The sequence below is a fragment of the Falco peregrinus genome, chromosome 4 (assembly GCF_023634155.1).
Source record: "Falco peregrinus isolate bFalPer1 chromosome 4, bFalPer1.pri, whole genome shotgun sequence".
Lineage (NCBI taxonomy): Eukaryota > Metazoa > Chordata > Aves > Falconiformes > Falconidae > Falco > Falco peregrinus.
The window spans coordinates 57,412,938-57,440,851 of record NC_073724.1 but is presented as its reverse complement, the minus strand read 5'-3'; the positions used below and the strand labels follow the sequence as shown (position 1 = coordinate 57,440,851).

Genomic DNA, 27,914 nt, shown 5'->3' with positions numbered 1-27,914 from the left:
ATCTTGCGAGCGGGGCTAGCGGTGCCTGAGCGCCGGGAGCGGCCCAGGCGCGGGCACAGACCCAGACCCAGCGCCCCGCGGCCGGCTAGCCTGGCGGCCGGGGCGGCTGGAGGCGGGCGGCTGTCAGTGCCTCCCGGCCCGGCGGCACTTGGCAGCCACCCGCGGGCAGCCGCCGCGGTGGGGGAGGGCGGCTGGGTGGCGGCGGAGGAGGAGTGGAGCGGAGGCGGGGACCAGCCGGGCCGGCCCAGCCCAGCGTCTTGCCCCGGCCGGACACAGCGCCCGGGGCGGAGATGGCGGACGAGCCCCAGAAGAAGCCGCACTTGTCGGCCTTGGTGGGGCACACCAACGGGCTCACCAAGCCCGCCTCGCTGGCCGCCGCCACCCGCGCCGGGGGAGGAGGCGGAGGAGGAGGGGGAGGGGGAGGCGCGACCGCCTCTTCCAAGAAACTCGTGATCAAGAACTTCAGAGGTGGGTGCGGGCCGGGCCCTCGGCCCCAGCAGGTGCGCCCTGCCCCGCCGCCCGGCCCCGGGCCCGGCCCGACCTTTGTTTACCGCGGGCCCGGCCGCTCCCCGCCCCATCCCCGCGGCAGGCAGAGTCCGCGGCCCGGCCGGGTCGGTGGCAGGGGGGCCCCACCGCTGTCACCCGCCCCGCCGCCTTATCTGGGCGAGGGGAGGCTGCCGCCGGGCTGATAACCCTCCCCGCTGCCGTCCCCATGGCAGTCCGAGGGCTTGCGGGGACACGCGTGGGGCTCCGTGCGTGGGGGCAGCGGGAGGAGCCGCGCAGCGACGACCTGCGCCCTGTAGGCAGCGGGCAGAAAGCCACCTTAGTGTCAGGACTAATTAAAGCAAGGCGAGGGTTACCTTGCTAAAAGTAACGCGGCGGTAACACGCAGCCCTGTGGCCGGAGCGGCCCCAGGCCGGCGGCGGGGCCGGCGCTGCCTCTGCCGGGCAAGGTCCGCACCCCCGCCCCGGGAGCACGGCGTGTGCGGGGCCGGCCGGCGGCGGGCTCCGCTGCGCCCCGCAAAGCTTTCTGCGCCTCGGGTGGAGCGAGTAGCCCTCTCCTTGTGCCAGACTCTGAGCATCAAGCACAACACGGCTTGGCAAGGCTTAATGAGGTGGGGTGAGCGGGATTGCTCAGGCTCCCGTTGAGTGGCTAGCTTTCAACTACCTGTTATCTTCCTTCACAGAAAGACCCAAATTACCAGATAATTACACTCAGGACACCTGGCAAAAACTTCACGAAGCGGTGGGAGCCATACAGAGTAGCGTTTCTATTAAATACAACCTTGAAGAGCTCTACCAGGTAAGGTGCATAGGGTTTTTTTTTCAGTTGAACAGAAGAAAAATTAACTGCTTTAGGATTTGCACACGTTTAATGTAACGTGTTTCAATTTGTTAAAAGCCGATATGTTTCCTGAACTGTTCACTCCATACTTTGTTTCTAGTTAGTTGGATGTATCGGTTCCTTGGAGAACTACCAGAGTCAGGGCCCCTGAAAAAGCAGTTTGTGTTGGGAGATGTAGGAAGCTGTGCCTGGGCTGGCCTGAGGTTTAAGTCTTGATCTCTTCTACACAGTGCCAACTCAGGGTGCTGGAAACAGGTTGTTACTCTCACTGGGTTATGCAGATACATATTTTGTGATGATTCCTCTTTTGTGTGTGCTGTGGACTCTTGTGAATAGTAATGTTGACATATTTGTTATTATTAGATAATAACAGTTAGCCTTTTGACATCAGTGCCCTTTGGGGAATTAAAAAGAAGCGTGACTGAGTGCGCAGCAAACTGTCAGTTTATCTGTGTTTCAGATTACTGTCACATTTTCATAACAGTTGTGATCTTAATTTTATTATTGAAGTGGTGAAAAAATATCTGGAATATTTGGACTACTGGAGCAGGGGCTAGGGAGGGTAAAAGAAAGATATACTTTCCTTCTGCTTTCTCCATTTATATATGGTTTAGTTCTGTGTTATTTTAAGTGTATGTGCTTTCAGGTATCTAACAGCAGTAGTAATTTTTTACAGTGATGTTATAAAAATTGCTGATGCACTAAGTTGTGCTATGTAGTTTTAGTTAGTTTTCAGTTTTCTGTGAGTGCAGGTGTTTGATCTGCAGATATGGATGCCATCGCCAGATCAAGACTGAGGACATTATTATACTCGCCTGAAATTTTCTAAATGTTCATTTGAGGTAGGTTTGATGTTGTCTGCAAAGTGCAGACTATAAAGGAGGAGAAAGCCAGCAGTCCATATTGGTTCCATGCTCAAGAAAATCAGGATGAATCTGAGAACTGACTATACTTGTCTCTGTGATTAGTTAGGGTATGTAATATATGGGTCTAAAATGGCTGATTATGTAAATACCTATTGACGTAATATAATTTATTCCCTTTAGATAGATGACTGGACTGTGATAAATTCATCTATTAACACTTGCAGGTTTGCAGATTTTGAATTACATAATACATTTTAAGGTTTTAAACTCAGCATTTGAAAAATCCTGCATTTTTATGCCTAACTAAAGAAAAAAAAACAAACCCCAAACCACAGATGCTTTGAGCATTACCTAACTTGTTTTCAGAAGCTCAGAAATGAGATTATGGTAATATAGCTATGAAATCGTCAGGGTAGAGACTGGAGTTTTGGCAGAGGAAGAGGAGAGAGATTTCAGATAAACTATGAAGGGAGAACCATACTTCCTGCTTTTTTTCTATTTGCCTGCTTATTTGTAAAGACTGCGCAAGGCCAGTCCAATAATCTGTAAGGCAGTGGTGCAAATCAGCAAGATTTCTGCACAGTGGGTGGTGGCGGTCAGTGTGGCTATGCATAGATAGGTACTTACTCTCCTGCAAAAGGAATAAAAGATGAAGTTCAGCATCCATTGGAAATCTGATCTGTACTTACAGATCGTTGTAACTGCCTGTTGGTGAGCACAGAGTCATCCACAAGGGAAAATTTCTCTGTGTGCATCAGTTCTTACGCTCAGGGTTTTTTTGTTTTTTTTTTTTTTATTATTATTGGAGCCTGACATTATAGGAGGAAGTGAGAGGCCTCCTGGAGTTCAGTGTGGTGAGCAGGCGGGTGTACCAGCCTGCCTTTGAACTTTCTGATTTATTTATTTAATTTGGCACGGTGGCTGAGGAAAAACTGAAGAACAATGGCAAGGCTTGGTGGGAAGCCTGAAGGATACTCCTTTCCAGACATTGGAGGCAGCATGGGATCAGGCATGAAGGTGCTTGGCAGAGATGTCAGTAAGCAATGGGGAGGGTGACAGCCAGTTTTTTGTGACTGAAATAGAAATGATGTCTGGGATTGTTGGTAGATTGCACACATTTTGATAGAAGTAGCTTATACTTGATGGGATAGAGAAAGTGGGGCAGTGCAAAGACTTGCCAAGTGAGGAGTGAGTGATAAAAATAATGGAATAAGAAAATTCCCTTTGCAGCAAGGTCCTAAATAACCTGAAATGGGGCAGCACTGCCCTTCTGGAGGACATGGAATAGGACATTGTAGCAGTGAAGGGAAAAAAATGATGGAGTCCTGACCAGACTTTTATTTGGATGGATGGATGGATAGGAAGAGCTATGTCTCAGGAAATATAACAAACTATCTGCAAAATATTATGTGTGAATAGTTTGTTGCTGATGCCGTTTTGCTGATCTGTTATAAGACCAGATGAAAAACCTAACATAGGTGCTGTGTGATAGTGTTTTTTATTTTAATACTGTATCAAAATTGAGGACACCATAGGTGATGAGCATTTAAATAAAATTACATGAGGTAAGTTAGAATTACCCGATGGGGACATCTCTGGGAAGCAGATTCACTTTGTGTTTTGGAAGACAAACTCTTCAGGATGTTAGAACCTATAGAGGAAATAATACAAGAAGTAGTAATAATTTGCATACTAAATTTTAAAAGAGAAGACTCTGCTCAAAACAAGCTATTAAAAGGTTGATTTGAAAAGAACTTTTACTATATTTGTGTAGGTGAAGAGTCTGAGTGTTGTATTTCTCATATCTTTGTAGATGTGATAATTACTGTAGCTTTTTCCCAAACCATTTTTGTGCAAGATGTATAAAAGTCACATCAAATTTATTCAGAAGGAGAGGCAGCAAAAACTCTGAATGAAGCAAAAGGTGAAGGATGAGGAGATTACTGGATTTCATGTTCCCCACTCCCACATCAAAAAAGCAGAAACAGCTAGTAGAGGCAGTACCGAGGTGATAACGGCTGCAGATTGGAATATTAAGCCAGCACTGCTGCCCAAAGAAGCGGTCCCGTTTCCCACTCACCTCTCTCTCAGCCCACGCACTTGCTATCCCATGTGTTTGGGTGATCTTAAACTGAAACAGAGTGAAGAACACTTACCAAAACTTTGACGACATTAGGCACCATAATGTTTTATATTGCAAAGAAATAAGACACACCAAAAAGAAGCTAAAATTTGGGGAAAACTGAGTACAGGTCAAGCACAGGGAAAATACTGAAACTTTGCCCATGTTTGCTGATGCCATCAGAAAATTTGTCAACAAAATGTGACACTACAAATCCTCTGGAGCAAAAGAAAACATTCTTGGGTCTGTTTTAGTTGCCCAGGTGAAATAGTGCTTTAAATCTTAGGCAGTGTTCTCTGCGGTATCACCTCATAGCATAAAGGCAGTCGAGATGAAGACAAAGAAGAGCACAGCTGGATTTTTAGTTCTGAAGACCATGTCCAACTCCTTTGGATAATTTTGTCTGAAACACTGAATGGCCAGAAATACTTACTGTAAACTTTACAGTTCTCAGAGAACATTTGGCTGTCTTCATTGTGATTCATTTCATATGCTATGGTCTATTAATAAAATTATTGAAATACAGCACACAAAGTGTGCTTGGAACAAAGTCTAAATATAGGCCAGTGGTATCAAGCAAAGCCATGTTTTCTCTTGGCATTCTCATTGAGCTTCTTGTGAGGAAAAAATGTTAGTTGAAGACAATGTAATGACTGAATAGCTGAACAGCAGTATTCTAGAGGTGGCTGCATCTGGCTCAGCGTAGTCTAGGTCAGCCGCATAAGAACACGATTTACATTTAATGTAGTGACCGCAGGAACATTTGGTTTTGGGCAGAATCAGTTGTCTTAGTCAACTATGGGTAAATACTCAACTAAATCCTATGAGGTCCCAACAAATCAATTCAGGTCTTTATTTAAGGGTTAATATGAGGGGTTTTGTTGCTTTTTATTGTTTTTCCCTCCTCAGTTTACATACCTTACCATGAGTGTATGAGTAAGTGGAAATACTCAGAAAGAAATAAGTTAGTAAAATGACAGGAAAGCGGGTATATGCATTTAGTGAGAGTGGGTGACATCTTTATGTTAAAGTTATTAAAAACAGAGTATTTGGTGTGATTGTGTTCCCCCCCCAAAAAAGTACGTATGTGTGTGCGCGCTGAAGGATGCACAAAATGGACCTACAGGAAGGGTTCTGCTGCTAAGCAGTATTCAGGGGGCGGGGAGTTCTACTAATGTTTAACAGCATGTCTGAAATATGACCCAGATGGTGATGGTGGACCTTGTTTGTACATGAAATCTGACAGTGTAAGAAGGGACCAAAATCAGAAAGAAATCATAAAGTCTTAATTTTTCTACCTAGTTTGGATAATTTCATTTAGATGTTTTGTTTGTGTGCACAGCTTGGACTGATAATGCTGGTATTTTTTTCTCTTTGTTGTTGACCTTGATTGCACAGGAAAAAAAAATGAGTTGTTTGGGGTTTTTTTTCTCTCCTTCATAGTTTTTTTGTTATGTTTTGTTTTTAGGCTGTTGAAAATCTCTGTTCTTACAAAGTCTCTGCTACACTGTACAAACAGCTGCGACAAGTCTGTGAAGATCATGTGAAAGCCCAAATCCTTCCATTTAGAGAATATCCTTTTCTTGTGCACAAAAATGGTTAGAATGGGTCATTTAAATCATTACTTTTTAAAACAGTACTTTGTAAAAATTACAGCAGTAACTGTCAATGTACTAAAGAGGTTCTTGGACCACTTACATATTTTCAAATTGGGCATAAGCAGATTTAGTCATCTGGGTGAATAATTTTTGTGTACTGATAAGTAGTAGCATGCTAGTAAGAATTTACTTATTTTAATAGGAATGAAAATTTTACACCAAATCCAGAAAATTTCAATAGTACTGCAAGATTCAACAGCAAGTAGGGATTTTTATGGCAGGTGAGTAGTGGAGATGCTTACAGTAGCAATACTGTAAAATCACCGCTGTAATTTTCAGCAACAGTGTCTTCTGTAAAGGAATGCTTAAACATAAAGTACACCTGTTTGACTAATAATAACTACTGGTCAGCAGTGATGTGTCACAGAGGCATTTAACAAGCCCATTAGGTATTTTATGTGTATCTTGGGAGGTTTTTGGGAGACAGCTAAGGGTCAGGAGATCACTTGGCTGTCTTTGGATGCACAGAAACCTAAAGTTTTGTGGTAAATTTCCCTGTAGTTTTCTGAAGTTACATTGCTGGGCTTTTCTTCTGGCTAAACTGGTCACAGAAGTGCCTGTAGATCTTCTCTGGACACCTGGGTGCAGCCAGTCCTATTTTCTGAGTCCCGTTGTGCTTTGCATGCTGGTAGTTGTCTTTTGTGTAATAGCCTAGGGGTTGCACATGCTCAGGCAGTATATAAATAGTGTGTACCCACCTGGCTGTCCCCATCCATGTTCCTGGAGAGTGCCATACTGAACAGCTACTACAGTACTTTGGGTGCTAGCAGTGTTTCCCAGGTGTCTGTATGTATTTTATTAGCAGAAAATGATAGGTTAAAACAGGAAGAAGGAAGGGCCTTTATAAGGAGCCTTCTTTCCAGGTGAACCCTTTAAATGTGCTTTGGATCATTACTGTCAGTTTCTCAGTTCACTGCATTCCCCAGGTAGGTGCCTACTCTCATAAAGAGGATATTTTTTTTTCTTTCTTTTTTTCTTGTTATCTAACTAAGTCCCAACATGGTCTTGGGTTGTGGGTTTTTTGAGTCCCAGGAGTCTGGTTTCTACATAGCATGTAAGAAACATAGGTACATAAACCAGTGCTGTAATTCACCTCTTATACGGCAGCTGATTTTTTCATTACATTTACTTTGATGCATTTAAAATCACTTCTAACTAAAAAGTACATTAGTCAGTAAATAGCCTTTTAAACATAGCTGACCTCTGAGAAGCAAATCTTAGTCTGCTTTAAAGTGTTATTTTTTGTGTCCCTGACTTTTCAGACTTCAGGTCATCTTCTGAAGAGATGTTTTAAAACTGGTGTTTTAAAACTTTGCTTTCTCCCTGCCCTCTGTCAGAGCTGGTGGTTTGGAGAGTTGAGAATTCTGTATTTTACTGGTATACCACTTTATATCCCAAGGACATGAGATCAAATTAATCAGATTTGGCCAGAGGGAGCTGGAGGTGATACTGTGCAGGAAAGGAAGGTAAAGCCACATTTGGATTTACTCATATGACACATGAAAATTCTCTTGTCCATAAATAACAGTTGGGTCTGTTGTGTAACGAAGAAAACTCTTACAGTTTACTTAGGGAGACCTGGAGATGTATATGAAAAGAGCGGTATTTGGATTTGTTGAGGATTATTTAGAACTGTAACTGCTTTTAAGAGATTAGGGTCACTCCTCTTGTGCACAGTGTGAACTCGTTAAACAAACAAAATAAACCTTTCTCTCCCTCTCACCTCAGTTGGTGACAAGGTTGTTTTTGACATTGGTGGGATTTTTTTGTTTAAATCTGTATCAAAGTTCTGCACTGTAACCACTAGATGGTATTACTGAAGAGCAGTGAGTGTTATTCCTTGAAAACGGAGGGAGGCCTTTTGGAGAGCTGCCAGCCGCTCTGCAATTAATGGTTTATCCCTGGGCAGTCACAGTAACATCAGAATATCCATGGAGCAGCTTTGCATAACGGCTGGCAAAGATGATGTCCAGAATCTGGCCTCAAAAGATACCGGCAAGCTAGTTTTCCTTAATAGGTGCTGTACAGATTCTCTGGATAGTCTTTTATTTTTAAAGAAGATAAATAAATGCTGGCAAGATCATTGCAGACAAATGGTAAGTTAAATGTTTGTTCAGAATACATAACCTTGAGGTGTGAAATCTGGCAAAAAGGAGTTTGTCATGGTTTTAACTTGGGACCGTGTTGCACCATCTCCTCCAAGTTTCAAGCACTGCTTTTCACTTTCCCCTTTGCTAGCTGGGGGTGGTTTTGTTGTTGAAAACCTCTGTTGTGTTAAATCTGACTTTCATAGGTTTCATATGAAGTTGGAATATCACTCAGAACTATATTGACAACTGTTTTCTATGGGTGGAAAGAAAAACTTAACCAGGCTATGCTGAAATTGTTTGCAGTTTGTAATGTTAACTAACTGGAGAATCCACAATCTTTGCTTTATAGATAGCTCCAATAGCCAGGTTAATTTGTGACTTTCTGTTTACCTCCCGCCACCCCCCGCCCCAAAGCAAGAAAAGCAAGAGATGATTATCCTGAATATAGGTCTAAGAAACAGGAAGGTTAAAATACTGAAGCTCTCTCTTTCTTCCTACCCTTTTTGTCCTCTAATTCCACAATGAATTATGTTATAGAAAAAAATCCTCAAAGACATTCTGTGTGAATTGTCCCTTTAAGAATGCATCATTATAATTCTAAACCAGCATTTTACAGCAACTTTTCATTGCATTGTCACTTAGCTTTGGCTACAGATGCCCCAAATGGTTGAATTTCTATTTTCATTGCTCGAAACTATGTCAGCTTGAGAATTGCTTCAGAAGTAATGAAATCTTTTAAGGGAGGAGTAGGTGGACAGCTGGGGATAGAAATCTCTGTAGCTGGCCTGGGGGTGAGTTCGTTAGTTACTGACATCCTGAGTTATGCTAATGCTAAACTGAAAGCAGAGCAGCCTTTTTATGAGCAAAGTTAAAAATGGATTGTGAATGTGAAAGAGTAATAAGCTAAAAAAACCCACTTCATTCTTCTACTTCTTTAATTTAAAAAAAAAAAAGTTATTTTGTACCTTCTTTCCCCTGTTAGAATTAATGTATCTATTTTTCTCATGAGTTTTGGCAGCTTTTATTATGAAAAGATCTGTTGCAGAGCTTATTACTGTTCCTGCCTAAAGCTGCTTTTTTTTTTAAAAAAAAAAAAAAAAGTGAAAACCATGGTAGCATGCTATTTCAGGGTGTTTACTGAATGTCTTGGTGGTACTGCTTGAGTAGCTTATGTATCTCAGTAGCAGTAAACTCATGACAGGCTAACAAAACTAGTTAATGGTTATGAATTTGAAAACTGTCTTGGGTGTAGATGACAATATGGTATAGTAATAGTATTAACATGAATAAATTACATATCAGTGGCTGTAAAAATCACCATAAAAGTTGAAAATACATACATCAGTAATTAAGGTGCATGCCTATGTGATGTAGTTTCTCAGAAGTTGCTTTATAATTTAAAATTCCACATGATGGTGAAAAGAAAAAAAATTTCTTTATATATTTTTCAGATCATGATCAGAAGCATTTTCTTATTTTTGGATCGTACATATGTACTTCAGAATTCAATGCTTCCTTCTATATGGTAGGTATCCATGTAAGTATTCCTCAGATCTTTAGAGTTTGACCATGCTATTACATTTGCAAAGACTGGAAATAATTTTTTCACATTATATTTGATCTGTGTAATAGGTCACTAACATTTTGTGTTAATTTATGGAAATACATATACCAGTGTATACGTGACATTTCCTCCTTCCCCAGGAATATTCATTGTAAAGTGAGGGTAAAACAAGAAAAAGGTCTGTGAACATACACTTAAAAGTCAAGGCATTATATACACACACACACACACATACATATATAGTTGTCACAGCCTGGGTGAGGCTGGCTGTGTGGAGAACCTCCTCAGGCCACTGCCTTTGCACCTTTGCACTGGCCTGGTATTACTTTAGGTGCTCCTGGTTTTGACAAAATTCAGCACTTAACTTCTTGCTCTGTTGGGTGTTTTTAAGTCAGCCAGATACACTGACAAGGTGCAGATCATCTTTCCAGCACTGGCCTCTTGAGAGCTGAGACCTATGGGTCAGAGTGTTGAGATGCTGCTGCTGTACTTTCAGCACACCATGGTCACATCTGTTGGCATTCTGTTTTTCAGCATCCTTCCTGAGGGGCATTTTATATATTGCCCAAGCAAACAAATCCAGACTTTGCTGAAAATTTCTGGTATTGTTACTCTGTCTAAAGCAAAAACATATGCACTGAAGTAACAGTGTGCCTTTTCTCTGCCTGGCTGGCTTCTGTACTCTTGGGAGTTCCTTAGGCTATCTGAGGAACTGGGCATCTTTGTCCCACCCCTCACTCATCCTGTGGACATCTTTCTTCCTGACCTCCACAGTAGTTTTTGTCCAACTCTTTGTGTTCGGCTTCCTTTTACTAAACATAGTTGAAGAGGTCGGTTCATGCTTTGTGTCTTTTTTTCCTCGTACTGGGAAAATTCCCTTTATTGAAATCCTGATGCCTGTGAAGAGGTTGGAGGTAACAAGTTTTATCTAAGATTCCTCTGTTTTCCTCAGCCAAGACGGTATTTAATAATTGGCTGCTTCATGGCATAGAGGCACCATTCCTCATCCTTTTAGAATGAAACAATTAGCTACAGGTGATCATAAGGTCCAAAACAGAGAGAATGCTTTTGAGCAAAACATGTAAATTACACATAGATTGACTGATCCAGGGAATCTTGTGTTAAGGTGTATGTTCAGATATTTCATTATTTTTGTAATAGTAATTTTTTTTTTAGTAAACAGAGAATGTTATAGTCTGTGATGTGAAATACAGAAAGGCTGGTCACAGCTCTCAGCTGAAGTGTATGCATCTGGTAGCACGTGGCTTTGTATTTTTATGACAATTTTTGTCATAAAGTTTTCTTAGTGGACAGTGTCAAATAGAATATACACACCATTAATATATTTTCTTCTTGTATAAGATATATATACACCATTTTTATATATTTTATATGTCTTTTTTCTCAAACTGAGATACAGAGTTTTGAAAATCAACAGTGTGATTTATTTATTCTCGATATTCACACAGGGATATGGGGCTAGAGTTATTTAGAAATCACATCATTAGTGACAAGCAAGTTCAAAACAAGACTATTGATGGAATCCTCCTGCTGATCGAACAAGAACGAAATGGTGAAGCTGTGGACAAAAGTTTGCTGCGGAGTTTGTTGAGCATGCTGTCCGATCTGCAGGCAAGTACAGCAAATTACTAATAAGGGCTATGTTTAGAAACAGGTTTTGGACTTTTCTCATTCATTTGTTGTACAGAAATAATTTTATTCTTCTAGTAAATATGCTTCAAAATCTATCAGATTGACAAGATTGCCTCTTCTTTACCTGATGTGCAATCCTTTATTCTCTGTTTTTAAATGAGACCTCTTTCCTTGGCAGAGGTAGTGGCCTACAGACTCTTAAATAATAGATTTGGAAGTCTTTTAGCATGTGCAGTATTTTGTCTGTCTTAATCACTTGTGTTGTAATCCTAGTGCTGATTAAATGTAGGAACAAAAAAGGACCACCTCTGTCACTGTAGAAAGGCATCACTTTTTGGAGTCCAGATCCTCAGTCTGTATCACAAAAGCATCACTGTATTGGCAACTTCTTAGCAGAGATGCCAGAGATAGAATGGGATGCAAGGTTGAGGCCAGGTTTTCAAATAGATGAGGTCAATCTATAACTTAATGGAACTTTTCATTAGCATAGATACTAAGTAACCAAATAAAACTAGGCTGTGCTTCTGACTTTGGCATGGGTTGTCCTCTGGTTGACCTTGCAGTCTTGTGTGATGTGCAATAAAACTTAGGAGCTGTCTTTCCTTCTTAAAAAATGTTGAGGTTGCTCCATTCCCAAGTGGTGTACAGTGTTACGGAACTGGCTGAAGAGTTAAAGAGTTTGAAGAGGAAGACTGCATAAGATAGTCCTTTTTGGTCAGGCAGCTTACCTGGGTTTCTGCCTTTCATGTTAACCCTCCTGACTTTCAACCCTAACTTTCTCTAGTGTACCGGAAAAATTAATAGCTAATTCCTCTGTTCAAGGAAGAAGGCCATCTTCTGTCAATGATTTTTCAGATCACAGAACCTGACAGTGGGGATCTGATTGCGTGCTTTTTCCCACTTTTTCTCCCATTGTTATCTGCCAGGTTTCTGTAACTGCATCAGCTTTTTCTAAGTGTTGACTTTTTAACATTTGTTATTTTTTAGCAAAGTACTCTGCTAGCTGAAGATAAACATTCCCCTTTGTTGGATCCTTCTTACAGACTTGGATTTAAGTCTGCATTCTCCTTCATTGGCTCAAAACTAGTCTTCTTTTTTCACTAGGGAAACTAACCTAGTTTAATCTGGTCTCTTATAGTATCTGTCACTTCATTGAGATAGAGATGTGCTCATAATCCTGTAATTATATGCCAGGATCTCTACTTATCCCTCTTTCAACAGAAGTTACCTTCTGGAGAAAGATTTATTGATCAAGTATTATAATTTGGTTGGAAACAGTTAATCTCCTACTCATTTCTTATTTTTAGGCAATTATGCAATTGAGGCCCACCTGCTGAAAGTTGACTTCTTCCATAAACCCTATTCTATAGGTGCTTCCTATTGTAGAGCTTTACACATTTTATGTAGAAGATAGTTCCATATGCTGTTATGGTAATGTTTTTCTAGTTATCCTGAAGGAAAGGAAAGTAAGAAAATCTAGTATTTGATTCTGTTGAACATGTAGCTAGCGTAAAGAGAAGGTTGAAACAATGAGTTTATGTCTACTTGTGATGCTGAATTAGGTTTAGTGAGCTATTGTGCTCCGAATGCTTGTCAAGCCAAAGGTTTCATATTTAAATTTGCAATGAAAACAATAAAGCTTTTAAAAGTCTTAAAGAGAAAAAATTGGTCAGAATATAATGACTTTTACAGCTCTGCCATATGTTTTGGAAGATACACTTTCTTCTATTCTTCCACCACGCTCAAGGAATCTTTCCTTTTTCTTTTCACTGTGTCCCTCTGTTTACATGTCATTCCCTAGCTACCTTCTCCAGACTCTTAGAAAGGACAACTATATAAAATACTTAACTTACCTCCTTTCTATACATTATGCAGATTTTTTTTTTTATGTCTGTGATTGTCATCGGTGCCCTTTTTTTACACACCTTATTCGTTCCCTGGAGGAAGAGAATTCACCTGATCTGTTATAACTAATTTTTCATGGGCCACTGCAATAAACCTGGCAGATCTGAAGATGCATTACTGAGCGTATTATTATTTAGCTGTTGGGAATTAAATGTTTCATGCCAGTGTTTGACTAGTTGGAAGCATTTTATTATTTTTTTGCTACAGAAATATCAGTGGGAGTTTTGAGCTCAGGTGGGTTGGATGTAATTTCTGTGCTGTGGTGCTGGGTACTGGTTTTGGGCTGTGTGCCTTAAACAGAAGCCTGTTGATTTTGACAATTTGAGTACTGATGACTGAAACGTGCTATTGCTGCAGTGGGAAGTCAGCTCTGATCTCAGTCTTTTCTAAAACCAGTGGGCAAACAGAGAACTTCTGTGTTAATGTAATGTTACTCTGACATTTCTCGTAACTGTGTGCATTCTTGAGGTTTTACTTGCTCTCTATGCCTGACAACCAAAATATGCGACCCTTTCTGGCAGCTTAATGTCAGTAACTAAATTAATTTTTTGAGCAGGTTTACAAGGAATCATTTGAACAGAGGTTTCTGGAAGAGACAAATTGCTTATATGCTGCAGAAGGCCAAAGATTAATGCAAGAGAGAGAGGTAGGTGCATGCTGTAGATGATTGCTTTTACATTAGTTCTATCTACTGTAGGATTACATGAGAAATTCTGGTACTGCCATGGTGTATTAACGTTCAGTGAAATTTCCTGCTACCCAGGTACACATGTACACATTCAGGTATTTTGATGTCTAATGATGTTTACTAGAAAGTCATTTCCACATAAAGCTTAAAGGTGTGCCATGGATATTATTCTTGCCCAAGAGCTGCGAAACATCCACTGGCATTTATTTACTATGTGCTTAATACTCAAGTAAACTGTTTACTTCTTTAGTATTACGTTGCATTTATTTCGCTATTTTTTTCTTTTCCTTATTAGTTAAATAGACTTAAGACATTTTTGTTCTCTGCTCTCTTGAGATAAATTTATGCTCTGCAGTGGGCAGCCTGCAAATATGGTTATCTCTGACAATGTTTGCGTTTCTTGGTGGTCTAAAATACAGAAGCTATCTTTATTAATTCCATTTTAACACTGAGTCAGTACAAACATCTTGAAAATGCCTGTTTACATTGCACTGAGGTGAATCCGTGTGTGTAATCCTGCTCCATCCACCTCATTTCACTGGGACCTGAGGTGAGATGCTTTGACACAGATTTTGAGACCAAGAGTCTTACTGCTTTTATATGCCTAGTGGAAAGCTGTGGAAAAACACAAAAGGAGTAAGGCCCTAACTTATACAGTATACACATGTACATACTTAAATTTATGCACATAATGCTTACACATACATGCATCTACATGCATATGTATGTGTGTGCATACACATGCATATATGCGTGTAGACATAGCTGGTTTGATCAATTGAAGCCTGAGTTTCATACCTGTGTTGTGTGTCCTAAATGTATTAACTCTCCCTGGGGATAGATACTACACTGGAGAAACTGCCATTGAATTAATAGAACTATATGGCTCACACGAACTGAAAATCTGCTCCATGGTACTTTAAGGGCAAGCTTAGCCAAGAAGAGTTTTGAGAAAAAATCAAATTCCTCTGAAAAACTCTCACATTTCTGTGTTTCTTTTCCTTTCTGTCAGGTGTGGTTATAATACTTTTCATATAAAGCAACACTGATTAATAAAAATATAATTATGTAGTACGTAACAACATTCTGATGGAATAGTCCTTTCCAATTCATATTCTTTTTAAATTTGTAGTTTAAAATAATTGTCATGGAACAAGATTGTCAGCCTTTCATGCCTTTGTAGTTGAACTTGACATTCTCTTGCCTCATTAGGTTCCAGAATATCTTCACCATGTTAGTAAACGTTTGGAAGAAGAAGGAGACAGGGTAATAACATATTTAGACCACAGCACACAGTGAGTACTAATTTTGTGATTCTTAGCATAAGTGAAGCATCCTTTATATAACAGTGTGATTATCTGTGGTTGTAGAAGCACAGAGATTATTTCTGCATTATCTTGCACATAGCACATTGGCAGCACTTGTGATATAGCTTGGTTTTTTTAAAACTTTATTTTTATCAAATCAAAATATACTTTGAGTAATGGGAGAAATTTGTCCAGAGAGTTTTATCAGTTTATACTAAAGTCAACAAAACTTTATATATTATCAAAGTAGTAGCTGATTTTATCTGTTCATGTACTGATAACAGCATTAACCACAAATCCCTTGAGGGAGAGGCAGACTCATTAGGCAAAAAAAGGAAAAGAAAATGTTAAATTATGGCATAGGTTAGAGGATATGAACATCCCTCGTGAGCAGTCCAGGATTTGAGCTTAACAGTAGATCAACTTTGATGCAGCTGTTGCCAATGTATCATGCAAGGAGCTTGTGCTTTTTTCACTTGGGTGTTGAGTAATAGTGTGTGTTTTGCTGGGATAAGAATGTGCATTCAGGAAGTACTGCAGAGTCACTGACACACTATAAATCCATATGTAATTTGTCCTGCAGTAAGCTATTGCTTTTTTGTTGTTGTTGTTGGGTTTTTGTTAATAAAGACCAGAACATTTTATTTTTTAGTTTTCTGGATGGCATATTGGCATTTCATTGGGTGTCAGAAGGATAACTGAATAAAAATTATGTTGATAACTTACTTTCTTCAGACATACTTTAAATATATATATACTCGCACACACATGCGTTGCATGTCACGGTACATATTTGAACTTGAATCTTCTTCCTGTAAATGCCAATCGCAGGCTGACTAGCTTTTTCTGGCAAAATCATTCATATTAAAATATATGGAACTATTTCTATGTATAAAGTTAAAGCATGTTTCTATTTATTTACTGTTTAAGTTAAGAAATACGTTGATATCATATTTTAAGTCTAGAGATAGAAGTCCTTGCTTTGAGTCTCATCCTTAGTTAAAGGCTTAGAAACCTACTTTTAGAAAGCTTTGCGCTAATTTCTTTGCATCAAGAAACAGCAGTTCTTAAAATTGGTGCCCTTGAGTTGTCCTCAGGTCATGCGTCTCTCTGGGTGTGCATGAAAAGGGCAGAAAGGATGTTAAATTTAGTTACTGGATTTGATCTTGAGATGGAAATGATACTTCCAGGACAAAACAAACATCATCATTCAAAATACTTCAAACCAGATTCATGCAACACATGGAGAGTGTGTTGTTGCAGCCCACAGGGGGATTTGTTCAGCCTTCAGTGCATGCCTTTCTGGACAGCTGGACAGCATAATCATGTGTCCTGGTCGGTCAGTAGACGACCAAGGTAGATGACTTTGAGGCGGTACAGAAGGTCCCTTCAGGCTTATTCATTAGCGAGCAGTCAAGGTAAATACTCATTCTGTCTGCTTATTAGGAAATAGTGCTCTAGTTCTCAGTCTCAAGCAGATGAATTGTCCTTACTTCCCCTGTAGGCAGAATAGGTGTTCCAGGGCAAAGGATGGTATTTTATATGACCTTGACTCCTCCTACTGTTGGAGAAAGTCAGCAGCTGTAGATAGCAGTACTTGGAAATTTCAGGTAATATGGACGTGACCATAAAAATGGCCATATGTGTAAAGACCAAGGGCCTGTCTGACTGGTATCTCATGTTCGCTTATGACCACTGAGGGAAAGAATCGAGTAAGTACATGTGATGCCCTGATACTCTCCTAGTATCTGCTGGTTTCCAGCTCAGTGGTTTTCCTGAACCTGACGTGGTTTGTCTGTTTGGATCTCTTTCAAATACTGGCACTGCGTCTCGCTGGGATTCACATAAGTGAAACCATCGCTGCCAGCCTTTGGCAAAGTGTTCCACTGGTGTGCTAGCCACCACATGTTAAATGGTCTCCTGTTGTTTTAAGTCTGGCTCCCAGTAATGTCACTGACCCCAGTTCTTGCATTGGAAAGTGATCAGTCAGTTCCCTTCCACCTTTTCCTTGTGTGTCAATGCACTGTATCCCTGCTAAGTCATTTCTTACCCAGAAAGGAGAGTCCTCATGCGGAGTTGTTTCTCTTAGAGCTGCTGCTGCATACTTTGATCATCCCTATTCCCTTCTCTGAACCTTTCCAAATTCTAATTTAATCTTTTTGAGATAAAGGGACTAAAACTGTGTATCGTATGGAAGGTCAGGCATGTCATTGATGGGCTGTTTCAGGAAAGGTGGTATCGCAGATATGGTAAAAAACCAAAGTGGATGCTGCTGTGTAAAAGGCTTCCATCAATCCCAGTCAAGCACCTCTCTTCTAGAAAATCTAAATTAAGGGTCTGGGAACCAGTTTTATAAAGCTTAACTCAGAAATAAATGGTTTTGTTGTCATATTGTAAGCAGCAGTAGAAATGTAAGTGTTGAGATGAATTACCCCTTGGCACTTCAGGCATTTCTTTTTTCTTTTAGACTATGAAAAATGTAAAGGAAAACTTGCCATTCTTTTTCAGTCCTGTCTCAAGTGGATGTATCAAACAAATACTTCATTAGTAGTAAAAAGTAGGGAATATTCAAGGACAATTTTAAAATGTTTTGCAAATTTGAGTGTTGTGGGTTAAGCTCAATTTATGCCAATGTAGGTGCAAAACACAATTAGATGAAAAGTTTGAGTTTTGAACATCACCAGCATGTGTTGTGTTGTTTTGGAGTTCAAACCCTTGGAGGTTTTTGTTGTTTTGTTTGTTTGCTTTGAAGAAAATGTCAATTCGACTCTTTTTCCAGGAACATTTTTGTACTGGTTTTTGGTATCTGTGTCTCTCTTCTACTGTGTGAGACCTTGCTTTTTAGTATTCAAACTTGAATTTATTTTTTAATTACATACATGGTTTATTATTTTCTTTCTTGACTTATATTGCATGTAACATTTTTGTCTTAACTTGTAACCTTTGTTTTAAATAGAAAAATTTTAATTGTTTTAATTATTATAATATACATTATTCACAAATACACTGTGTCAGGAGGCAACTCCCTTATACTCTAATATATCTAATACACTTCTTGCCTTATTTAGGAAACCACTGATTGCTTGCGTGGAGAAACAGCTACTAGGAGAACACTTGTCAGCTATTTTGCAAAAAGGTATTTTTTTAAAAATTAATGCTATCCCAGATAAGCAAAAAATTCTCATGCTCTGCAATAAAATTAAACTCTACAGCTTTTATTTAAGGAGATACATGAGCCATGGGGGAAAACTTCCACAAATCCAGAAAACCAACCACTGTGACAATTAAATGTGGAAACAAATATCTAAAATATAATTCCAGAATTGTAGAAGTTGCTAAACCCCCTAAATCTCCTTTGACTTGTGGCAGTGGACTTAGGAATTAAACCTTTGAAGCTGTTTATTTCCTAGAATTACATAAACTTTTGAACGAGAGCTGCAGTTCCTGTTGTAGCTTCTTTTGTGTGATAATCATACAGCTCAAGTGCAATAGCTTGACGTAATCTTGTGATTGTATAGTTCAAGAATCATGAGTTATTGGAACTGAAAACATTCCAAAGTAATGAACTTTCATATGCTTTTGTCTGTGTTTTACCTGGAATTGCCAGACAAAAGGTAAGAGCTGCAGTCTTCTTAGGAAGTCCTTATTCAGACATTGGTGTCTTTAAATCACCATTTCTTTGTTGCTCTTAACTTTTAATCTCTCCTTTTTCACTGAATTTCTGGGTTTGGTTAGCATTCCCTGCTCTTTTAATACTTTAAATGATCCTTTCCTTTTCTTGCAGTAGACATATTTTAGGTTTTAGATCTTCTAACAAGTTGTCCTTACATCTTTGTTTCTTTTACTGCTGCAAAACAGATGTCCCTAGTAGTCTGGTATCTTTGGGCTCCATCACATCCATGTTTGTTAATACTTTCAGGTTGTTATACATGTCCCTTTCACTTCTTTCTTCATCCTCTTTAAAGGTAGACATATGCTCACAGTTTTCTCTGAACTACTCTGGGAATAGGTCACTTCACTGTTTTCAATACATTTATAAAAATAAGCATGGTCACTCCATCTTAGCTATTCTTAAGCTTATCATAAACAGGAGGTAAGAATAATTAATTTTTTGTTGATATATGTTAATTTTGCTTGATTTTTAATTTGAGTATTATTTTTAAGTAACTTTTCCAGTGATACATTTGTTTGTCAGTTAACTTAACCAGAAAGTGTATGGTCTTGTTTTAACCTGAACTTTTTCTTGGTTTATATTGCATACGTACCATCCATGTAAATATGGAGAGATCTATACATTTTTCTAGTTACTATGTTTTAGGACTGTAACATTGTTGGATCAGCCGTTGCATTCACTGTCTGCACTTAAAAAAAAAAAAGTTTAACACCAGGATTTGCATAAATTTCTGCATTCATTTGATGCAGGGCACGTTGTAATTTGCTTGCAACATCCTCGTCTTCATTGCAAGCAGAAGATACTGCCTTTTGTAGGCTTTGTTCCTTAGCAGAAGGCATATGATGTAGTCAGTTTGATACAGGGGAAAACACATCTGTCACATATGTGACATATGTGACAAAATACCTTTTTCAGTCACACAGCTCATACGCCAGAGGAGGAAGGGAGGTTACACTTTATCATCTAAGTTACAATAAAGCAGTGTATTGGTGTCTTTAAATGAATAGGAGGTGATGCTTGGATGTTATGGCATGGGCAATTTTTAATTCCCTGTTCAATGCCAAAAGAACACCAATCACATGTATTCAAGACTTTATTTTATGTTTAAAGTATGTCCATTTTTCTGATACCTCAGAATTTAGAAAAATCTCAAAATATCAGGCCAAAATTTACCTGACATCATTCCTGAGCATTTGTAGCCTTTCTGAACATGTAAGTTGTAATATACAGTGAAAGTATTTTTAAGGTGAAGAATATAGTAGACAATGGGGTAATTCATCAGTGATTGAGGATCTTTTGTAATCTAGTGCTATTTAAAAATTGGAATTAATGAAATATATTTTGTGAAGAAGGACAGTTGTATGGTGTCAGCTGCATTGATGATGCAGATTGTCAACCTGTGTAAAATCAAGCTTTCTGGGGTTTAAAAAAATGCCATCTATCTTTGATGCTACCCTCCCATATTACTAAAGCCTCTGTCGCCAACACCAGACAATGTATCTCTGATTACATTGGAACTAAATTCATCACATTCTCAAATGTAAAAATGTGTACATAGTTGTTACATGCTTCACATTTTGCCTTAAGGTTCACTTCCGTTTGTTAGTCTAAAGCTTAGTCTCATGCAATAAAGGCAAATGTTGCTTGGAAGGAGTTTGTAGTCTTGTCTTACTCCATCAATATGAGCGTAGACAATTCATAGCACATTCTTAATTTAAAAAACATGGCTCACCGTGCTCCAGAGAAAAAAATCTTGCAAAGTGTTTATGTTTACTATAAATTTGGGGCAGTTTACTTACTTTACTGTTTTCTGACATTCTTTAGAGGTTCTTTATAAAACTGTACCCTTCAAATCAAGTGCTGTTCGTAAACATTCTGCAAAGGGCTTACAGTCAACACTTTGTTGGGAAAGTACTTCAGCTGAAATAGTTTTAAAATACTTATTTCAACCATTTAAACAAGGGCACATGTTAACCCTGAACATATCACTTGCTTTCAGAAATTTAGTCTCAAAAAGTTCAAACTTTTTAAGCACACCGGAAAGTCTTGTCTTTTGATGTATTTCATAGAGATTGTTCTAACGTATTTCTGATTGTATTTATGCAACTGTATTCAAATTTGCTCTTTCTTCTGATTTAATTTTTTTAGGACTTGATAATCTGCTCGATGAAAATAGAATATCAGATTTGACCCAGACATACCAGCTGTTCAGCCGGGTAAAAGGTGGGCAGCAGATCCTTTTGCAGCATTGGAGTGAATACATCAAGGTATTTCAAAGTTCTCTTACTAATGTCAAAATTTATGCTGTTATCGTATATTTCTTGTATCAAAACCAGCAATAATATGTAGGTGTGTGCATCAAAATTGTGTTTTAAGCAAATATGGGGAGGGTTGTTAATGCTTCCCCCACAATAACAGTCACATGTTGAGAAACAGCAATACCTAAGTTTTGGTTTTAAATTTCTGACTGGAAATTGCTTTCCTTATAGGTTTGAAAGTTACACAAGACATTATTTTGGTTTGCTTTGCTTTTAAATAGACCCACATGCACATGTGTTTACAGTATGCTGGACTGTACTGTGTGTTGTGTTTTCCTACAAATACACTCAACTGTTTTACATATCTGCAAAATCAGTTGAAAGAAACATCAGAATGTAGCTATCGCTACTGCAGGCTAGCAGTGCTACCTGTAACCAAGCTACAGCAATACTGATGAAGGTTGAAGCTATTTGGAATGGAATACTCCTCTTGAAAATAATCCATCATCGAAGTAGCATTTAGATGCTTCAGATCTGTTGTGCTGGGCGCAACAGTATGCTGCCCCAGAAAGCTTGCGCTCCAGTGCTCTTGCAAGATGAAAGCAGGAAAGTTTCAAAGATAGTTCTCTCAAGTTGATAATTCCTGATGTGGTGGTTCTCCCCTGCATCGCCCATGTGTTTGTCAACCTTCAGGATTAAGTGAGCAGCAACAGTTCATTTCAGAGGTGCCTTTCCTGTGCACCCATGTCTGGAGTTCAACATAGCCCACCAAATGTGCAGCCCATGGGAGTGAGACGTAGTCACCCCTCTGCCCCCTCCCCGAACTGAGGTGGGGGTTTGCTCCACAGAGTGTCATCTAGTGTCCCTGTATGCAGCCTGTGGATCCATAGGCAGCTGGGCCATTTGAACAGCATGCTGTGGCTGAGAAGGAACGTTCTTCTTTCTTGCTCCCACATCATGCTCCTGACTTAACCTTTGTACTGCTGGAGACTCCATAGACCCTTGTGAGATCTGTTTTAACACAGTACCTGGGCAATGCCAGTTTTATGCCAGGTTTAGTGAGCTGAAGAGGCTCACAGAAAAGTCCATGTGCTGGCCCAAGCGAAGAAGCAGAAGGTCAGGACAGGTAGGAAGATAAGGGAAGAAGGACCAGAACCTCTCCTTTCAGAGCAGCAAGTTGTTGAGCTGGCTTATCATACCCAATGTCTTGCAGAATAAAACCTTTTATGGCTTTGTTGTTAAGAAGTTTTTATACAGGCTCAAAAAGCTAGAAACCATTTTGTGTAGTGTCAGTGGATCTCCTCCTTTCGAACATTCTCTATGACAGAATGGATTAAGATGAGGCTTCAGGAACTTTTAAATTTTATCTTGTGAGCCAGCGTAAGAAAAAGCACAGAGAGTGTGCCAAATTACTGGAGTGAAAGTCTGTGCTCTACTGTAGTCACCTTTTTATGATTTCAGAGGTACCACTTAGTTTTCTGTATCTTGGTTTGTTGCGGAATGGGGGGAATGCCCTGCAAGTTGCGAACATAATTGATAGAGACGGTGAGATTGATGTCCAAATGCTGTGTTAATGAAGGGGAAATTGTGCTAAGTGTAAGATATGATGGACTAGGTATCTTCAGAGGGTCCTTCCAACCCAAACCATTCTGTGATTGTGTGATATGCATATTGAATCTAAGGACCTTGGGCGGCCTTGTGTTTGGCTTCACTCTAAAATGTTACCTGAGAAAGATCTCAATGAAAGATGACAGTGAATAATTAGATATTGAAGTGGAAATAATGAGGTTTGGGAGGGATTCCCCCACCTCTCTTTGATTGTTGCTGTGGCTACCATACTTAAGTCATTGAAAACGTACCAATTGAATACCTATTTGCTGTTACTGTGCAGACATTCCTCTTTCTCACCTTGGAAAGCTGATTATTCTGTTTAGGGCACTTACCAGTGTCACTAAACAATTATAAATTGTCTAATAGGTTAAAATCCTCCCTTACAGGATATTTTGGTTCACTAGACAAATGGTATTGTATCTCAAACTTTAAGATAGTAAATGTAGGAACAAGAAAAGAAAGTCAAGTCTGTGGCTGCTTCTTGCGAATGGAAAAGGTGTGTTTTATTGCAAGTCAGCTAGTTTTCTTTGCTTTTAAGCCCTTGCTGAAAGAAATCTTGATGTGATGAGCAGCAGTTGAATTTTCACCACCTGTTCTGTCAATAGAGCTCTCTACTGAATTTAAGAAAAGCAGTGCAAGGTTTTCCATTACACTTAACATTTCTGGGGCAGCTTCCGTATTAATTTCTTTTACATGAATCATGTAGTTCTCTATCTAACTGTGAATTTGCATATCATGCAGTCATGTCTACTGTGCTGTTTGTGTTATTTTATTATTTTTTTTAGCTTTTGTGTTAAATGTATATAATCTTTAAATCAAACACTAATGTTTGAAATCCATTAATGTGTGTCTGGGTTTTTATTTTAAATTTCAATGCATCTCATTTTTTGAAAACCTGAAGTCACATAAGTAGCTCTGTAAACAAATTATTCTTTCTAATGATAATTTTTTTAAGTGTAAATGTATCTATTGGGGGAGATAGGTAGCATTCTGAAGTATTTTATTATCAAAAGTGTTTGTTTTACAGAACTTTGGGACAACAATAGTGGTTAATCCTGAAAAAGACAAGGATATGGTGCAAGAGCTACTAGATTTTAAGGATAAAGTGGACCATATCATAGAAGTGTGCTTTCAGAAAAATGAAAAATTTATAAACTTGATGAAGGAGTCCTTTGAAACATTTATCAACAAGAGACCAAATAAGCCTGCAGAATTGATAGGTACACAAATATTTTTCTGTAAAATATTTCAAAAATCTATAGAAAGCATGATAAGATAATGCTGCTGAGTGTGCTAGTGCAATAATATGCAGTACGCATTCTGCTTTAGCAGACTCATTTTTGGGGTACGAGGCAAAAGTTAACCTGGGAATGTTGGGGGTTCAAAAAGCTTGGATGTGCTGTTAGGTGTGTGTGCAGCGTCCTGACGGAGCATGCCAACTTCTGCTGTCCCTGCGCTCTGCTTCTTGCACGGTGCCTGGTGCTAACAGTTGCTCAGAGAGCATAATGCTGATGCTATGAGTGAAGTGAATGGTTTAGGGGGAAGAGTAGCTGTGGCAAAAAAAAGAGGGAACCTTTTATTTGTGGTAGCAGAGGTGTTCTTTGGATGTTACGGATATCTCAGAAAGGACTAAGTACAGCCCATCTATCTGCCTTGAAGGCTGAAGTTGGGAGAATAATTTCAAAGCCTTCAGATACAAGGAGTTTTGATAAAGAGGAAAAAAAAATTATTACCTTGAAGGAGGAAGGGGGGGAAAAAGTAAAAATATCTTTAAAATGCTATTATTGGGTTTATCCCTGGTCTGGCAAAAGCGGTTCTGACTGTTTTGCATGCAGCAAAACTGGAGCTGTAGCATTTTACACCAGGAGAGGATCCCACTCCTTGGTTTTTGTTTTTCCTCTGTATGTACTTTTGCCTTTATTAAACTTGTTTTGTGCTTCTTTCTAAAACCAACTTTATGTGGGATGAATTGTACAACCTAGTGATACAGGTTAAAGCCTGTATGATACAGGCTGCTGTCATTTGTGGATTGTGTTGTTTCAGCTCCTGCAAAGGTTTCCTTCTTATGCAGAAGGTTGTATAAGAATATTAACATGCCTTAAAAAATACTTAGCCAAATTCATGGCTTAACCTTATTTCTGGCATTCTGAAGCTACTAACTTGAAAGTATTGGTTCTGTTTAAATTTTGGTATGCTCCTACCAAGGAACATGAGGGACATAGTAAAGGCCTACAAAAATATAGTCCTCTTTATGTTGTTTGTTTCTGTTTCTCATAAAATACATTCATATGCATTGTACACTTCCAAAACATTGTCTTTCAACAAGTAATGTGCTTGCTATGACTATAACACAAAATGTGGGAATTTCTAATGCATTAATTTGAATGATTATACTGTATTCATTTTTCTCTTTTGGATGGTTCTTTTTTATGGTATTTTCCATTATGGCAGTAGTACAGTGGGGATCTATCATTCCACTGAGCATAGGGGTGGGAAAAGGGAAATTTCTATTGAAAATTTAACAGTTATCCTATATTTTAACTTATTTCAAGCGGGAGACACTTAAGTTGGTTGTTTTAGATTGATTGGGGTTTTTTAAAGCTGTTAAACCATTTTATTTATTTGTAGCAAAATATGTGGATTCCAAGTTAAGAGCTGGTAATAAAGAAGCAACAGATGAAGAGCTGGAAAGAATCCTTGACAAAATCATGATCATATTTAGATTCATTCACGGTAAGAAATAGTGGTTCCCCACTGATGCAGTTAGAACAGTTTTCCTCGCTACTAGCAGAACTGAGTTCCTTTGAATGTAAGATATTTTTTAGCATGACTTTCTGCTTGACTTGGTCTTAAATTCAGGTTGCATTATATCTGAAGGAGCACAATCCATACACCAGGGAGGACAAACTTGTTCTATGGAGATTGGCAAGGTGCAGACCTTTTACAGTCTGAGATCTAAGAGTTAGAGCTGTTGGTGAAGTTTTTTCACGTAAATTAATTGTATCTGTAACCACAGCCTCTCCTCTAATGACAGAGAACAGAAAGTTTGGTACAGATTTTCACTTCCCTGCCCACCTCAGTATGTCATAGGTGCAAAGTACGTGAAAACCCAACAACTAATGGCTTGTCTTTTCTCATCATAGCTGAGAATGAACACAGAGGAGGGCTTAAAATGGTGGGAGAAAAATGTTATTGCTATGTTTTACAGCCTTTGAAATGCACTTCCTTATGTATGTCCCTATCTGAGCAAAACCCTTAAAATGCGTTAGAATTGTTTTGGGGGTTGTTTTGGTTTTGGGGGGTTTTTTTGCTAGGTTGGATATTGGGGAAAAAAAGATATGGTTGAGTTTAATAGAGATGCATGGTCACTGGTTTGAGGGAAGTAGGATGTGTATTCTGGGCTGGGGTGGGATGAGCAGGACCTACGCAATTCTGTATTAGTTTGTTCTGAGATCTGTGGAGTTCTTTCCTTGTAAAATCCAAAACAAGTACAATATAATGGGAAAGCAGACAAGAAATCAGTCATAATAATAATATCATTTGCATGATTCTTGTCAAATATGAAGGGTATTGGATGAAGATGGTGAATGAAAACAGTATCACTGGCAAGTTGTCAGCCTGAGAGATTAATTTCTGACAGTCTGAAACATTGACCAACTCTTATTTTCTCTGGTGGTTTTTTTTTTTTTTTTTTTTGTAGTTGTTGTACTGAGCAGTTAAAGGTGCAAGTTTGTTTTCAGCTGTCTGGTGCATAGGAGTCCTTTTAAGAGCAGGTGATAATTAGTAGTCAGTTTCTGGATGTTGGACTTTTCAATGGTATCTTGATGCTGCTTCATGAAACAGCACTTCACCAGACAGCAGGATGGAGAAGGAAGAAGAGTGTCAGAGGAACTGCAACAGCAGAAGGTGTTTGCAAGGGAATAGGAGGGGCTACTGTAGGTAGCAGAAATAGTGCCTTGGGTTACCGTGACTTTCTTCCTCTTAAACAACATGCTGATATCTTTGCACTATCAATAGAAAAGATTTGCGGAAGCTGTAGTTTAAGGTGTGAAAGTTTGTGGGTGCTTGTATGACTTCTGTATTTCAAAAGGCTCTTGGCAAACCAAGTGAGAAGACACGCCAGTTTTTCTTCACTGTAGGCTTTTAAAGGATATTCCTTTAATACATAGGAACAGGTTTTCTTTTCTTTTTGTTGGTTGGTTGTTGGGGTTTTTTTAATTTTAATAAATCAAACCACTGGAGGGAGAATGTTCTTTTGGATCCCAGAATAATTTCATGTGGTTTGCAGCTGATCCAATGGGAGACACAAGGCAGCCAATGTGCAGGGGGTGGGAAGAAAGAAGTAAAAACTTTGCAAAAGATGTTAAGAAAATAATTAAAGTACAAAAAGAAAAGTTGTCTACATGTTTTTCTTCACAGTTGTGTAGTGAATATTGTTCTGCAGATCAGCATGTCTTGAGGAAGGTTTGGGTCACAAACCTGAAGTGCAATGATGGGAACAGAATGTATGGTTTCAGTTGTATTTTATTTTTGTTTCAATTTCCATGCAGGGAAAGATGTGTTTGAGGCATTTTATAAGAAGGACTTGGCTAAAAGACTGCTGGTTGGAAAAAGTGCATCAGTAGATGCTGAGAAGTCCATGTTGTCAAAGCTTAAACATGGTAAGTGTCTTGAGATGTGTTAATTTTTTATTACTTTTTGGCATGTAAATTGGAATCCTTATTTTCTCATGCTTTAAGAAGTGACAAGCCAGATTTCAATTAATAGCTGGGCATACCAAAGCGTTAATTGTGCTCAGTGAGAACTATTGGGTTGACCTCTTAGATACGTGACTGGTTCATGTAATGTACCTACAGAGGAGCAAAATCCTTAAAACATGTACACGTTTGTGGGTGCTTTGTAACCTGGCAAACCCGACTCAGCTGTCTCAGGTTAAACCTTGCTCTGTGCTTCTTTGTAATTGTGGGATCTTTGCTTTAATCTGTGCGACAGAATGTGGTGCTGCTTTTACCAGCAAACTGGAAGGCATGTTCAAGGACATGGAACTGTCAAAAGATGTCATGGTTCAGTTTAAGCAGGTACGTACAGCTTCTGTTTGTGTACTAAATTTGAAGTAATGATGGAGAAGCACTCAATGGTGTTACACCTTGGATTAAGCTAAAATTAAACAAAACA

The 27,914-nt window shown here is 39.1% G+C and overlaps 1 protein-coding gene across 4 annotated transcripts in view; it reads left to right on the top strand.

The window, feature by feature from the left end:
• The first annotated feature begins 223 nt into the window (after positions 1–223).
• The window catches only part of CUL4A (cullin 4A), a 40,870-nt gene continuing 13,179 nt past the window's right edge, over positions 224–27,914 (top strand). Inside the window, exons 1-14 of one of the 4 annotated variants that reach the window (XM_055801144.1) lie at positions 224–468; positions 1,187–1,302; positions 5,801–5,905; positions 8,018–8,086; positions 9,532–9,605; positions 11,114–11,276; positions 13,759–13,848; positions 15,103–15,185; positions 18,266–18,333; positions 21,019–21,137; positions 23,767–23,959; positions 25,368–25,472; positions 27,290–27,400; positions 27,732–27,817. In XM_055801144.1, the coding sequence (XP_055657119.1) occupies positions 291–468; positions 1,187–1,302; positions 5,801–5,905; positions 8,018–8,086; positions 9,532–9,605; positions 11,114–11,276; positions 13,759–13,848; positions 15,103–15,185; positions 18,266–18,333; positions 21,019–21,137; positions 23,767–23,959; positions 25,368–25,472; positions 27,290–27,400; positions 27,732–27,817 (1,560 nt within the window). In that variant the 5' untranslated portion in view covers positions 224–290. Of the gene's footprint in view, positions 469–724; positions 800–1,186; positions 1,303–5,800; positions 5,906–8,017; positions 8,087–9,531; positions 9,606–11,113; positions 11,277–13,758; positions 13,849–15,102; positions 15,186–18,265; positions 18,334–21,018; positions 21,138–23,766; positions 23,960–25,367; positions 25,473–27,289; positions 27,401–27,731; positions 27,818–27,914 lie in introns of those variants that run through there. The other 3 variants (XM_055801143.1, XM_055801145.1, XM_055801146.1) reach the window with 3 other exon arrangements.